General features: G+C 35.5%; 1 protein-coding gene across 2 annotated transcripts; it reads left to right on the top strand.

The window, feature by feature from the left end:
* The first annotated feature begins 7,557 nt into the window (after positions 1 to 7,557).
* On the top strand, positions 7,558 to 12,110 carry LOC140782964 (beta-1,2-xylosyltransferase XYXT1-like). Of its 2 annotated transcripts, none has more exons than XM_073129882.1 (10): positions 7,558 to 8,047; positions 8,175 to 8,249; positions 9,326 to 9,388; positions 9,482 to 9,568; positions 9,677 to 9,784; positions 9,875 to 9,940; positions 10,069 to 10,134; positions 10,265 to 10,330; positions 10,460 to 10,525; positions 10,802 to 12,110. In XM_073129882.1, exons 1-10 carry the CDS (start codon positions 7,870 to 7,872, stop codon positions 11,968 to 11,970), a joined length of 1,944 nt encoding a protein of 647 aa, XP_072985983.1. In that variant the 5' UTR covers positions 7,558 to 7,869; the 3' UTR covers positions 11,971 to 12,110. The 2 variants fall into 2 exon arrangements, with proteins under 2 accessions (XP_072985983.1, XP_072985982.1); XM_073129881.1 differs by having other exon boundaries at positions 10,256 to 10,330.
* Positions 12,111 to 12,507: the final 397 nt, after the last annotated feature.

Below are 12,507 nucleotides of genomic sequence, written 5' to 3'. Positions count from 1 at the left end.
TTATGATTTAAAGATATTTTTTATTTTCCAATTTTATCTTATATTTGGGTGATGGTTAGATTTTCTAACTCTTAACTGAATTTTTTTTAATTTATTTTTTTGAAATGTCTCGTATATTTGGATGATAGATACGACCTTTTTAGTGGGGAAATTAAGTGGAAACATATACGATTATTGGACACTTTGCTTCAGCCCATTACACCACAACTGGGCAAATATGGCCCATTTCGTTGGGACATGCTCGACAATCTGCAATAATTCTTTTAACCGAAATTTCTACTAGCTAGGACACAGCTCAGATATTGTGAACACTCAGAAATTTAGTAAAATTTTCAGGTCGGCTATTAATCTGATACCAGGCTTCTTAAAATTGTCAGATTTCCGTCGGTGAGAATAGTTTTTCTTAGTTGCATTTTGAGAACACATCTCCTCAAGCTCACTTCCTCATCTAACTCCCAATTTATAGCGTTTTGATGGCATTTTTCCTCCAACAAATCCTTCTCACCTACCTCCCCTCTTGCAGCTAGTTCAACTAACCACGATTGAGCCCTAGCCTCTGAAAGTCCTCTCTGCCAACAAAAAAGTCAAGACCTTTCTCTAGTTGACCATCTTAAACAGGATACACATTAAGAACATTTCTGCTAGGAAAGGGTTAGTAAGATCTTACCATTGCCCTCTGTGTTAAGAAGCTCTAGAATCCCTTAATTGCCTCCTATTGCTCTATGAGTTCATCTGGCCATTATGGGATTCCTTCCTCTTGTCAATGGGCATTGCCTCTCTTCCCTCATCAGTAGCGACTTACTAGGCTCATTGCAGGCGAACCTTTATCTCCTCTCATTGGAGGCATGGCCTTCATCTGGTCATTATGGGATTCCTTCCTCTCGTCAATGGTATAGCAAGATCTAACCACCTCCTGGGTTGCTGTGATGGGTCTTATGGTAGGAACAAAATTGTAGAATTTTCAAGAGAAAGACTATTACCATCTCCGACCTCCGAATCTCTCTTTGAGATTTGAGAGCAATGGAGGCTCTCTTTCCTACACCATTCGCCAGTGGGCTTTGTTGACATCTGGGTGCTCATCTCCTATTAGATTATTTGTTGAGGTGTGGAGACAAATCAAAATCTTCTTTAGTCCAACATTCAACCAGTTCTTAAAGTATTCGAACAGACTCCAATACTTCAAATTTTGGATGAGTTTGCTATTCAATGTGTTCCAATGGGCCTTTGAGCTTTCAAATGAGTGTTTCCATAGAGCAAACATTTTACAGATATTCAAATAGGCTTTGAATGTATTTTGCGGTACATAGATTTTTTATTTGGCATCTGAATGCCTTGGCAAATCCTGGTTGGTCAGGTTAGGTTTTCTTAAAAATCTATATATTATTTGTATCTCTAAAGGAGTCGTGACAACATTGTAAATTACCTAAGGAGCTTTGTAGAGAGGGAAAAGATTGAGAGGAACAATGCAAAATTTTTGGTTTTAGGTTGAGAGGACTTTCTCTACTTTGTAATCTCTTTTAGTTCATGTAGTTATAATTTGATGAGCCATATAAAATTTGTCTCCTTTGCTTGTGATTGTTTTTCTTTTCATTTACTTTCCTTGTTTCGTCTCACAACATTATTTACATTTTCATTTTAATTTTAGTTTTTATTTTTTTTCCTTTTTATTTCTCTTTTCTAATTTCTTTTTCTCCTTATTCTAATTCTATTTTAAATAAATATAACCAAACTCAGCCCGCTTCTATCAAAGAAAAAAGAACTCACCTCTAGAAGGTACTCCAATTAGAGAAATAGCTTAGACGAGCGAGATACATGACAACTTTTGTTATCATGTTTTATTTAATTTGTAAGTCGTATATATAGAGAAAGAGGATAGAAAGTGAAATTTAGGTTTGCTTTCACTAATAGCATGCATCTTCTTCTTTTTTTCTTAGACTACATACTAATGAAGTTAATAATTACACAAGAAGTCTAGTTCTAAGCCAGACTAGAGTTTACATAGTTTTTTTACTAAGGCAAACTGAGATAGCATGCGGGCATAGCCATTGCTTCCTCTACTATTGAATTTGAGGATGAAGGGATAAAACTTCTTTTGCTTCATAGATAAGAAAGTGAGTCTGTCGGTCAGCATTATCTATTAGTCCATTAACTATCTTTACGGTAACGTGCGGATCACTGAAAATCCGAATCGATTGTTGTCCATATAGCACAATGGCTTCCTTCAATCCAAGTAAGATATGGTCATAGATTCTCCATATATTTCTTTGGCTCAGGATTAGCATCGTCACAATATCCAATCTTTGATGGTCCCTCCACGAGTCCTCCATGCAACATTTCCTTCGTTAGCTACCCATGGGAGTTGATACAACCCTCAAAGACTGTTTGAGCTTCATCAATAGCTTTAGCAGAGGAGGCAGGGATACTGTGAAACTACAAAGCTTTACAGGCATTGCAAATGCTTTATAGCAAGCCATAATTAAACACCAGATCGTCAACTGAAGCATTGAGCTGAGGAAAATACCCAGCCATCTAAGCTTCTAGGCCAGAGTTGGTTCGACTGACTAGCTTACTGGCAAACCAAATAGCTTTTGCAAAAGGGCAAGCTATAAGGATGTAATTAGCAGTCTTAAGTTTGTCGCAACAAAAAGGGCAAGCATCATCAATTTGAGGGATAATTTTGTGAAGCCTTGAACAAACAAGGAGAATGTTGGAAATACTGTGCCAAATGAAAACTTTAATTCTCAGGATAGCAAGAGGGTTCTTCCAAATGAGCTTCCATAGCTTAGAAGGACGGCTAGAGGAGGGAGAAATTGCCCTATAACTATTAGATAAAATATTGTATGCTGATTTGAAGGTGAATGAACCGAAGTGTGAGGTAGTCCACGTTAACTTATCTTGCTGCTACTAAGTTTTGTATTATTGTGTCGGCCCTAGCAGACTGCTTTGCTAGTGTTTGTACTTTCCTCCTCCCCTCCACTGAGGTTTTTCTCGTTGGCAATCGTCGTCAGCATCTTTCTCCCTCTCCCCTCCTTGTTTTGCTTGACTAGGGTCATCGTTGTTAAGGCCACCGCAACTATGGGCGTTAAGGCTGTAGTCGCTACGGATGAGGTTGCTGCAACCATGACCATCTAGCCAACTGGCCGCAGCCGGATTGTTGCGGCCATGCTATGGGTTGGGTGGCACCCCCACGCCATGCCCAGCTGCATGGGCACGAGGCTGGCCACACTATGGCCGGCCACGTCGTGCCCATGCAAAACTTAAATATTTTTTTTAAAGCTAGGTTGTTTTAGTTGACCTAGTCAACGACTTTTACAAATAAATTGTTGAGTAGGTTAACGACTTGTATAGAAATTTTAAATATTCTAAAAAGTTTGTAAAGATTTAAGAAGAAATGTCTATATAAATCGCTTATTATGATTCAACCATGAGAGTCGAGTTAGTAAATTCGAGTCAAATCAAGTGAGTTAGTTAAGTTTATCTTATTATTTTAAATTTTAAATAAATGAGATAATCTTCATGCGAATTCGATCTACTATGACTATTTTCATCTTTATCTTTTATCGTAGCCATTAGATCGACTTTATCTTTTCTTTCATAGCCGTAGAACTCCTAAGTTTCCAAACCCTAATCATCATCTTCCCCTAGCAGCCACCCTACTTTACGACTATACATAATAATAAATAATAAAATAAATAATAATAATAATAAAATAATAATAATAACCTAGAAAAAAAATAACAAAAAAGAAAGAAATGAAAAAAAATATTTTGGTGTTGCATGGCACGAGCTCGTGCCATGCAACCTGGGTGCATGATGATTTAGAAGGTTTTAGATTTAGAAGGTTTAATATGATGTTAGTCGTTTATCTTTCTTTCTTTCTTTTTCTTCTCCTTCCTCGTTTTCTGCTTCTGCACAGTGCTGTGCTCGGCCCAGCACTGATGGCAGTTTTTTTTTAAATTAATTAATTATTTTATTGATGTTATTTATTTAGGTTTTTCCTTCTTAATTAATGCAAATAGGTTATTTAGACATTAATTATTTTAATAATAATCTATAATCTTCAATATGATTAGTATTAATTATAATTTGTATAATCAATGATTAATTAGGTATAAATATAAGTAATACTCATATTTATTTATTTATATTTCTAATAATTTATTATACATTATTATTTTGTAACAAATAAAATAATCAGCTTATGTATTTATTTATTATTTTATAAAGTAATTACTACATAGTCCCTAATTAATCAAGATATAATTTAATTATAATTAGGTTTTTATCTATATTTATATTTTTATTTATAATTAAAAATCTAGCCAGTTATGAAAATAAATAGAAATTCTAAAATCTAATAAATTATCATAGTTTACTCGAACGAATTATAATGGATAAACAACTAATTTTATGTTACTTGAACATTTTCAGATCCCGAACTCCTTATTTGAGGCCCCATGGACCTTGCTAGCGATGAGTGTCACTCGGTTGATGGGCGGATGTAAAGGATATGTATTTTGTATCTTCTAATCAGTGTAAGTAGTCTTATCCCCTAAACACCCTTCTCAAATTAGGTTATATTATGTATTAAGTACATGCATGTTTTGACCTCCAGCATGATTATATGACTTTATCTAGAGATGATTACAATCGAGCATATTTTTATCATGCATAGAATTATGTTGATCTTGGATATGAGTATGATGATAAATAGAGATAATTAGAGATGATTATACTATTATGATTTTGTGTTGGAGTGATTTCTAGTATGAGTGTGCACGTGATATACTAGTAGGAGTATGCATGTGTTAGATACATGATTGAAGTCTACATTGCATCATTTTTTTCTTGATTTCTGTTCCACCTAAATTCTTGCTATGCATTAACTCATTATCGTACTCGATATATGCATGTGATCTAGTATTTAGAAGGAAAGCATGAAATGTGATTGATAGGACAGTTGATAGAAAGCGAGAGGATACCCGAGTAGGCGCCAAAATTATGGGTGCCTGGAGTGATGATTATGGTCACTTATATGCGATATCTCGTGGCCCATGTCCGAGGTCAGTTGAGTCTATGCGCACAGATAATCAGACACATGCCGTTCGCCAGGGCATATGTGGCGAGTTATCTTCACAAGGTTTCTATCAACTATGTGGGTGCCCGGTCTGGATGGATGTTGATACCCTAGCGGGTAGCGGGGTATGATTATATTTAAGATACTTTTGCGGGTCGCGGAGTATGCTCTGAGCCTTCGGATATGATGTTGAGACTGGGCACCAGGTGTTGGCTATGCACAATGGTCTAGTATGATGATATTATACCGAGATGTCGGTAATGATTGTGATGTTGAGAAATGCATATGATTTTATTATCATTTGGTTACTTGATTATCGAGTGATCAATATGCATCATATATGATTGCATTTGATATCATAGCATGATCATGGTCGGCATGCACCATGTGTCATATTTGAGAGAGAGTTGTGAAGATAGTATAACATAGAGATCTGTTTACTCATTGTCGAGGATTATATACTTTTATCAGTTATGATATATTATCTACTTTTTATTTATATTATTGAAGATACATTCACATATTTATTCATGACATAATGCTCTTTCGATTCATACTATCCAAGTACATAATTTACTCTCTGTTTGGCATCACTGATTCGGGGTAAGATCTATTCACTAAGTCTTTTGCTCATGACTCTCTTATTTCTTTTCTAACCCTCTCAGATATGTGGTACGTGATAACGATTTGAGATATTTCGAGGAGATATTTTAGAGCGAGGATGAGGTGAGCTATAGACGTGAGATGGTATAGAAGATAGTTTGACCAGATATTGAGTTGTACCATTATTTGATGTTTATATTTTATTGTATCAGACGATGATTTGTATAATACATGTCAGATTATAGTGTACTTGTGTATTAGTTGTTTAATTGTATCTTGATGGTTTGTTATGGCCTGTGTGGATCCTGTCATATTATGTAGTGGTCTAGTATATATTATTGTGGGTCTGGATATTCATATGTTAATAAGTTTATTTGGTTGATAGTATAATTTATTTGGTGTTGGATTATGTGAGCATGGATATGTTAGCATGTAGTATTTGATGATGTCATGATTGTATGTGCACATGAGTGTATCTGTGCATGACGGGTCCCGCCCGACCTGTCGCGTGCGCCGCGCGTGCCGTGTGGGCGCGTGGGCGTGCACGTGCCCATGCCGAGCGGAGGCGTTACAGTCCGCCACCCTTCGACGACAGCTGCAATATTGAATATTTATCGTTCTACTTCGTTTTGACTTATATGTTTTCATTTCGACCTCCGATTTAGGTGAAACCAATACTATTAGAACCTTAACTCATGAGGCAATTGCTACTTAAATTTTTATAATTTTTTTACTTTCAAATCGGTTTAGATCTAGTGCGTAATAGCTTTTCGGTTCAGTGACTTTTATATTAAAGTTGCTAACTGGATCAACGACTTATGTATAGCATTCGATACTTCAGTGTTACATCTTTTTGTAAGTTTACTTTTTCTACGAGTAAACGTTAACAAAGTGAATCTAAGGTGGATCAGCCAACTCTATAAAAGTACATACATTCTCAAATAACTGGACTGACTGGATCATGAGCAATGCTCGCATTTCTCGCAGGTGAAAAGAAACTCTGATGCACTCTTGTCACTTTCCATAAATCTCTATTTTGTGCATCAAATGTTGCTCTCATAATATCAATATCCCTGTTTTCTCAACAAATAAGACCGGAAATAAATGACATTGAGTTGATACATAGATACTAGTTGATTACTAACAGGCTAATAATAGAGCTTTAGCCAGTATAAATTTCAAGTCTTCAATGGTTATTAGATCTCTCCAGCTAAAGCCAACTCATACATCTCATTCAAACTCTTGTGAGTCTACTCGTTGGAGCAGTAGGTGAAGGCAACCTTTCAAACTATGGCATCTCTACGTATCGGTGGGCTGTTAACATCTCAATGACTTGCACCATTTGCCTTTCAATTTCTCCATTATCCCAGTATACATCAATCCTTTTATGCTTTAGCTCCTTTCCTTTTCTTACTGGTCCTCTATATTATCCTTTCATTCAAATACATTATTTATTTCTTCTCAAAGTTATAAAATTAAGTAGTAGGTGATTTGCTTATATCCACAATTTTACAATATTAGGAGAATTTATGGACAATATGAGGTAGATAATGACACATTTCTGTCCTAATAGATGTATTCATATCAAACCCAGACCCATCAAAGTACAGCTCGTCACAACTCTTAACGCATTTGCACTTAAGCTTGAATAAGTCAAACATACGAGAGCCAGTATATAATGGGCTTATACAAAAGATTAGACAAAGTAAAGTATTTTTTAAGTACTTAATCGATTCCTTCTCAACTTCCATTCATGTTAGACAAGTTAATTTACTATACAAATCATAAATTTAAAATTTTCATTTGTTTGCTTACGATTAACAAGATTGAGGGGTCCAGAATGCATTTAATTGAAAACCATTAGTTTAAGACTGCGTGAACTAACTAATCTGCAGTAGTTGAGATAATAGACTGGGTTTTAGTAATAGATAAATTTATTTCTTTCATTTGGAGTAAAACACAAACGATTCCTTCTCAACTTCTATTTTGTTAGACAAATTAGTTAACTAAACAATGGTGGAATTGTTTTAAAAACATATGATGACTGCAGAAGAAGGTTGTTAACTCTCTTTCGTATCTGTCAGCATCATCAATTCCCACAGCATCTACTATTTCGCAGAAGGCAACTGATGGTAGGCTAAGTCTAGGAGAAGCAATTAGAGGTATTAGCTCTGCAGTTTATATACAACATGAGGAGCCATATGAGAGCTTCAAAGAGTTGGAGAAGAGATCAAAACATGAAGCGACATGAGATCGTCGGCCGAATCAGGCCTCGAGGGATCAGCTGTGCCACCGTCATCGGTTGGCTTCTAGTCCCTGCGATACTGATAATACTTCTTGAGTTCAATTATCGAACGTCTGCCACTCGTAAGTTTCATCACCTTGTCATATGATTTATTTTTATGTCTTTTCCTTTCACTGAATGATGGTGTTGCTTTTGGAAGTAAGTAGAGTTATTGTATTAATGATCAGTTTCTTTTAATTCTTCTTGCAGTAAGATTGCAGTTATATTGCAATTCTTGTCTGCCTTTGTCAACAATGGAGGAATCCAGCAATCCAGTGCAGCAAGGTTAGTCATTTATGTTTAATTTTACTCAGATTGCTTTAGCTTAAGCTAAACCTTACCCTTAGCTCCGTAGTAGAAGAAATAAAGATGAACAAAAGCATTAAATCATATATCTTTAGGAAGATCTCAATAGATACATAATTGTAAATGAGATACCCGTGATGGATGGAAGAAGCAAATTGCGTAGCATTTTCTTCAGACTTTTCATTGCTTCCTTGATTATTTTTTCTGAAAGTCAAAATATTTTGGTCAATCAACAGAGGATGGAGTACAGTATAAGATATGCCAGCCTTTTATATGACAACAAAAGTTCCATTTGATCATAATTCTTAATCCATGAAACTTAATGTACACAGGGATACTTTATTGTCCTATGGTACACTTGTGTGTATTGTGACAAAAGCAAATCAATTCTGGGGTTTCAGCAGTGTGAAATGTATTAATAATTTGGAAGGACCTCTTTGAGCTATATGTTTTGTAAACCTTGATGATTGCACAAATGAGACATACAATTTACTAATTTAGACTTCTCAAGACTAAGAGAGCTCCTTATGTTTGCCATATATTTTAAATCATCAACAATGGAGACAAAGCCAACATGTAATTTGCATGTGAAAAGTAATGCCATCTAGTATGACATCTTAACTAACATTTCAGACCTGTACTCAAGAAGGTGAACAGTCAAACATCAACAGATCATGAAGAAATAACATTCTGTAAGCATGAAATGCACACCCTTGCTTTAGTTGGTCTCTAGATTTAGTTTGATAAGTGTCGAGTACAAGGACCTAAATAGTTGTCAACATTACTCGAATAAAACCTAATTAGCAAGATTGCGGCATCCTGATTAATGTAAGGTACTGAAACTAACACGAGAGGAATCAACATAAGAAAATGGGGTTGCTCTGTTATGTAGATCCACTGAAACTAGAAAAAGACTCACGAACTCGTGTTCAATTCAACCCGAAAGCTTAAATCTGTAGAAGCATTATTATCGGTAGAAACTACTTTTTAAAATGGTCATAAATGATCATGTTAACTATAATGGCTGCTAGATGAATTTTTGTGTGTAAATGCAGGTGGAGAAATCAGTTTGCCTATCTCATTAACAGAAGAGCAAGGTCAAACTGAAAAAATTGTAGGTGAGTCTAACAGGACATCTCTATATGTCTACATATGCTTGAACTCATGCTTACAATATATTGGATAGCTGATTAATTTATAAAGTTATATAGGAAAAAAACACAGTAAAGAGACAAGTCATGTAGCAGGCGAGGAAATTGCGACGGAAGGAAAGGGGAAGAATAATAGCACAGATGCAGGTCAGTGTAAGCTCTTGGGTATAGAAAAGTACAATAGAAACTAAATACATTGGCTATAAAAGAGAGCAGAAAATAAATGCTAAAAAACCATGTATGCATTACATCCAGGTTTGTTAATGCCAACATCAACCTCTGATATGAAAGAGCAATCAGAAGAAAAGTTAGTCCTATCTGCCGATCCTAGGGAAATGCTAGGAGAGAACGAAATGCAAAAAAGTGAGCTTATATTTTCTGTGAATTGTGATATCCATATCAATTCTATAATTCAATAATTATAGCACCAATTAACATATTCAATTCATGCAGAAACTGAAGTGATGCAGCTCCCACATGGTTCAGATGAGAAACGCGAACAGGATCCTATAGTTTCTGGTATACACAAATTTTTGGCTAACTAGTTAAAGTTAAATTTACATAAAATGCTAAATTCAATAAAATTTTACAAGAAATAATTTTGCAAGAATTACTAGACCAACTATAGATTTGTGCATTTCATGCAGATGCTGAAGCGATGCAGCTCTCACATATTTCAGATGAGAGACATGAGCAGTATCCCATGGTTTCAGGTATACACAAAATTTCAGCTAATACTTTAGAGAAAGTTTGAAAATCATATTAAAATTTTAAATAGATGACTTTTATAATGAATTAATTTCCAAGAACTATAACACTAACTGAATTGTGCAGTTCATACAGAAACTGAGGTGTTGCCAGTCTCACAAGTTTCAGATGAGATGGATGAGCAGTATCGTGCAATTTCTGGTACAAATATCCTTTCAGCTCATATGTTAGAGAAAGTTCAAATAATAAATAAAAGTTAAATATATAAACTCTTGTAATCAACAAATTTGCATGAATTTTAACACCACCTAACTTGTGCAATTCATTCAGATGGTGAAGTGATCCATGTCTCACATGACTCAGACGAAAAACATGAGCAGCATACCGCAGTTTCAGGTATACAACCAAATGAATATCAAGAACTAATTAATATAATTACATACAGGAAAGGAAAATATAATTTGCTGTCAGGGTGATAGGTGATAGCATAAATAAATGAATCTTTACGATGAACAACCTGCAAGAAACTGAGGGTGTAACAGAATTAACTGTCAGTCTGTTCAATTTACATAGAATGGACGACCAGCAACTAAATATTTTCCTTTTAAGAACCAGCAATATGTTGCTCTTTTCAGTTTTCACCATTCTAATAATTCCCCTACTCAATTGTAGATGTTCCTATTCAAAAGAACAATATGATCTGCGATTTCTCTCAGCCAAGATCAGATACTTGCTCCATGGATGGAGATGTCAGAGTTCTCAGCATTTTCTCCACCATCATTGCAGTTTCACCTTCTCCTCTTCCATCAGAAGAGACTATATTTAAGATCAGACCATATGCACGGAAATGGGAGGAGTCCATGGGATTCATTAAGGAACTCACGGTGAAATCATCATTTGACCATGGACAAATTCCTAGCTGCAACGTAAAACATGAAGTCCCCGCTATCGTCTTCTCCACAGGTGGATTTCTCGGGAACTTCTTCCATGACTTCACCGACGTATTGATCCCCCTCTTTGTCACTGCCCGCCAATACAACGCAGAGGTTCAGTTTCTGGTGGTTAACATGAATTGGCCCTGGATATTCAAGTACCAATCGATACTGACACGCCTTTCCCGCTACCCAATCATAAACTTAGATGCTGACAACTTGGTGCATTGCTTCCCCTATGTTCATGTCGGTCTGAAGAGCCACAAGGTAATGGGCATTGATCCTTCCATGACTCCAAATGGGTACACCATGGCTGACTTCAGAGAATTCATAAGAACATCCTTGTCACTGAAAAGAGCTTATGTCAATCCTATCAACAAGAATTCAAGGAGAAAGCCAAGGCTATTGATCATGCTTAGAAAAGGATCAAGGTCATTCACTAATGAAAGGGAAGTTGTAGCAATGGCAAAAAGAATTGGCTATAAGGTGATAACTGCTGGACCGCAGGATACCAAGGACCTGCCTCGGTTTGCAGATATCGTTAACTCCTGTGATGTTATGATGGGAGTGCATGGAGCTGGATTAGCCAACATGGTCTTCCTTCCAACCAATGCAACTCTCATCCAAATTATTCCTTGGGGTGACATGACATGGGCATGCAGGCATGACTTTGGTGAGCCAGCACCAGATATGGGGATAAAGTATCTGGAATATGAGATCATGAAAGAAGAAAGCTCTTTAATAAAACGGTATCCGAGAGATCATCCAGTATTCAAAGATCCAGCCTCAATTCACAAGCATGGATGGATGGCAATTTGGAATGTATTCCTTAATCAGCAGAAAGTAAAGCTTGATGTTGATAGATTTAGTGGTGTTCTATCAGAAGTTCTTCAGTCAATCAAACAGTAGGACAGTAGGATAGAGATACAGTTTGATTTATTTGTATTCTATTCAACATATTTTTTTTACCCTGAAATCAGATTTGAAGAATGTGATTTGCAAAATGCAAGAATTATCAAAGAAAGGAAAGATGCCATGGCACCTGAAAACACACTTCCAACACCTACTCTCAGGTCTTGTTTTACAGCACTCCTGAGTTATCTTTGGAATAACCTGAAAATTTAAAACTTAAATAAATAAATAAAATAGAAATAAATATTTAAATAATAAGAAATTTTATTTTATCTTTTATATTTTAAGATTAAAAAACATTAAATTAAATTTTAAGTATATCTTTATATTTTTTTAACAATAAAAGTGGGGCCTAAAAGAAAACGATTTTAAAGAAGATAGGGGCGGTACTGTAGCAGTGCTACAGAGAATAAGAAAAAAAAAAGGGATTTTTGTTGAGAGATTAGAGAGAAAAAAAAAAGCGAAATAGGAAAAAGAAGAAAGAAAAAGAAGATGAAAATATGTATAGAGAAAAGAGGATAAAAATAGATAGAA

Source organism: Typha latifolia, chromosome 2 (genome assembly GCF_019914945.1).
Source record: "Typha latifolia isolate L0001 chromosome 2, TyphaL0001v2, whole genome shotgun sequence".
NCBI lineage: Eukaryota > Viridiplantae > Streptophyta > Magnoliopsida > Poales > Typhaceae > Typha > Typha latifolia.
This window is presented reverse-complemented; position numbering and strand designations above follow the sequence as displayed.

Excerpts from the sequence above, each read along its gene's own strand:
- LOC140782964 (XM_073129881.1), top strand. The coding sequence starts at position 7,870 with ATGAGGAGCCATATGAGAGCTTCAAAGAGTTGGAGAAGAGATCAAAAC. Across the intron at positions 9,389-9,481 it reads TCAAACTGAAAAAATTGTAG|GAAAAAAACACAGTAAAGAG; the intron begins GTGAGTCTAACA and ends AAAGTTATATAG. Across the intron at positions 10,331-10,459 it reads GCAGTATCGTGCAATTTCTG|ATGGTGAAGTGATCCATGTC; the intron begins GTACAAATATCC and ends CAATTCATTCAG.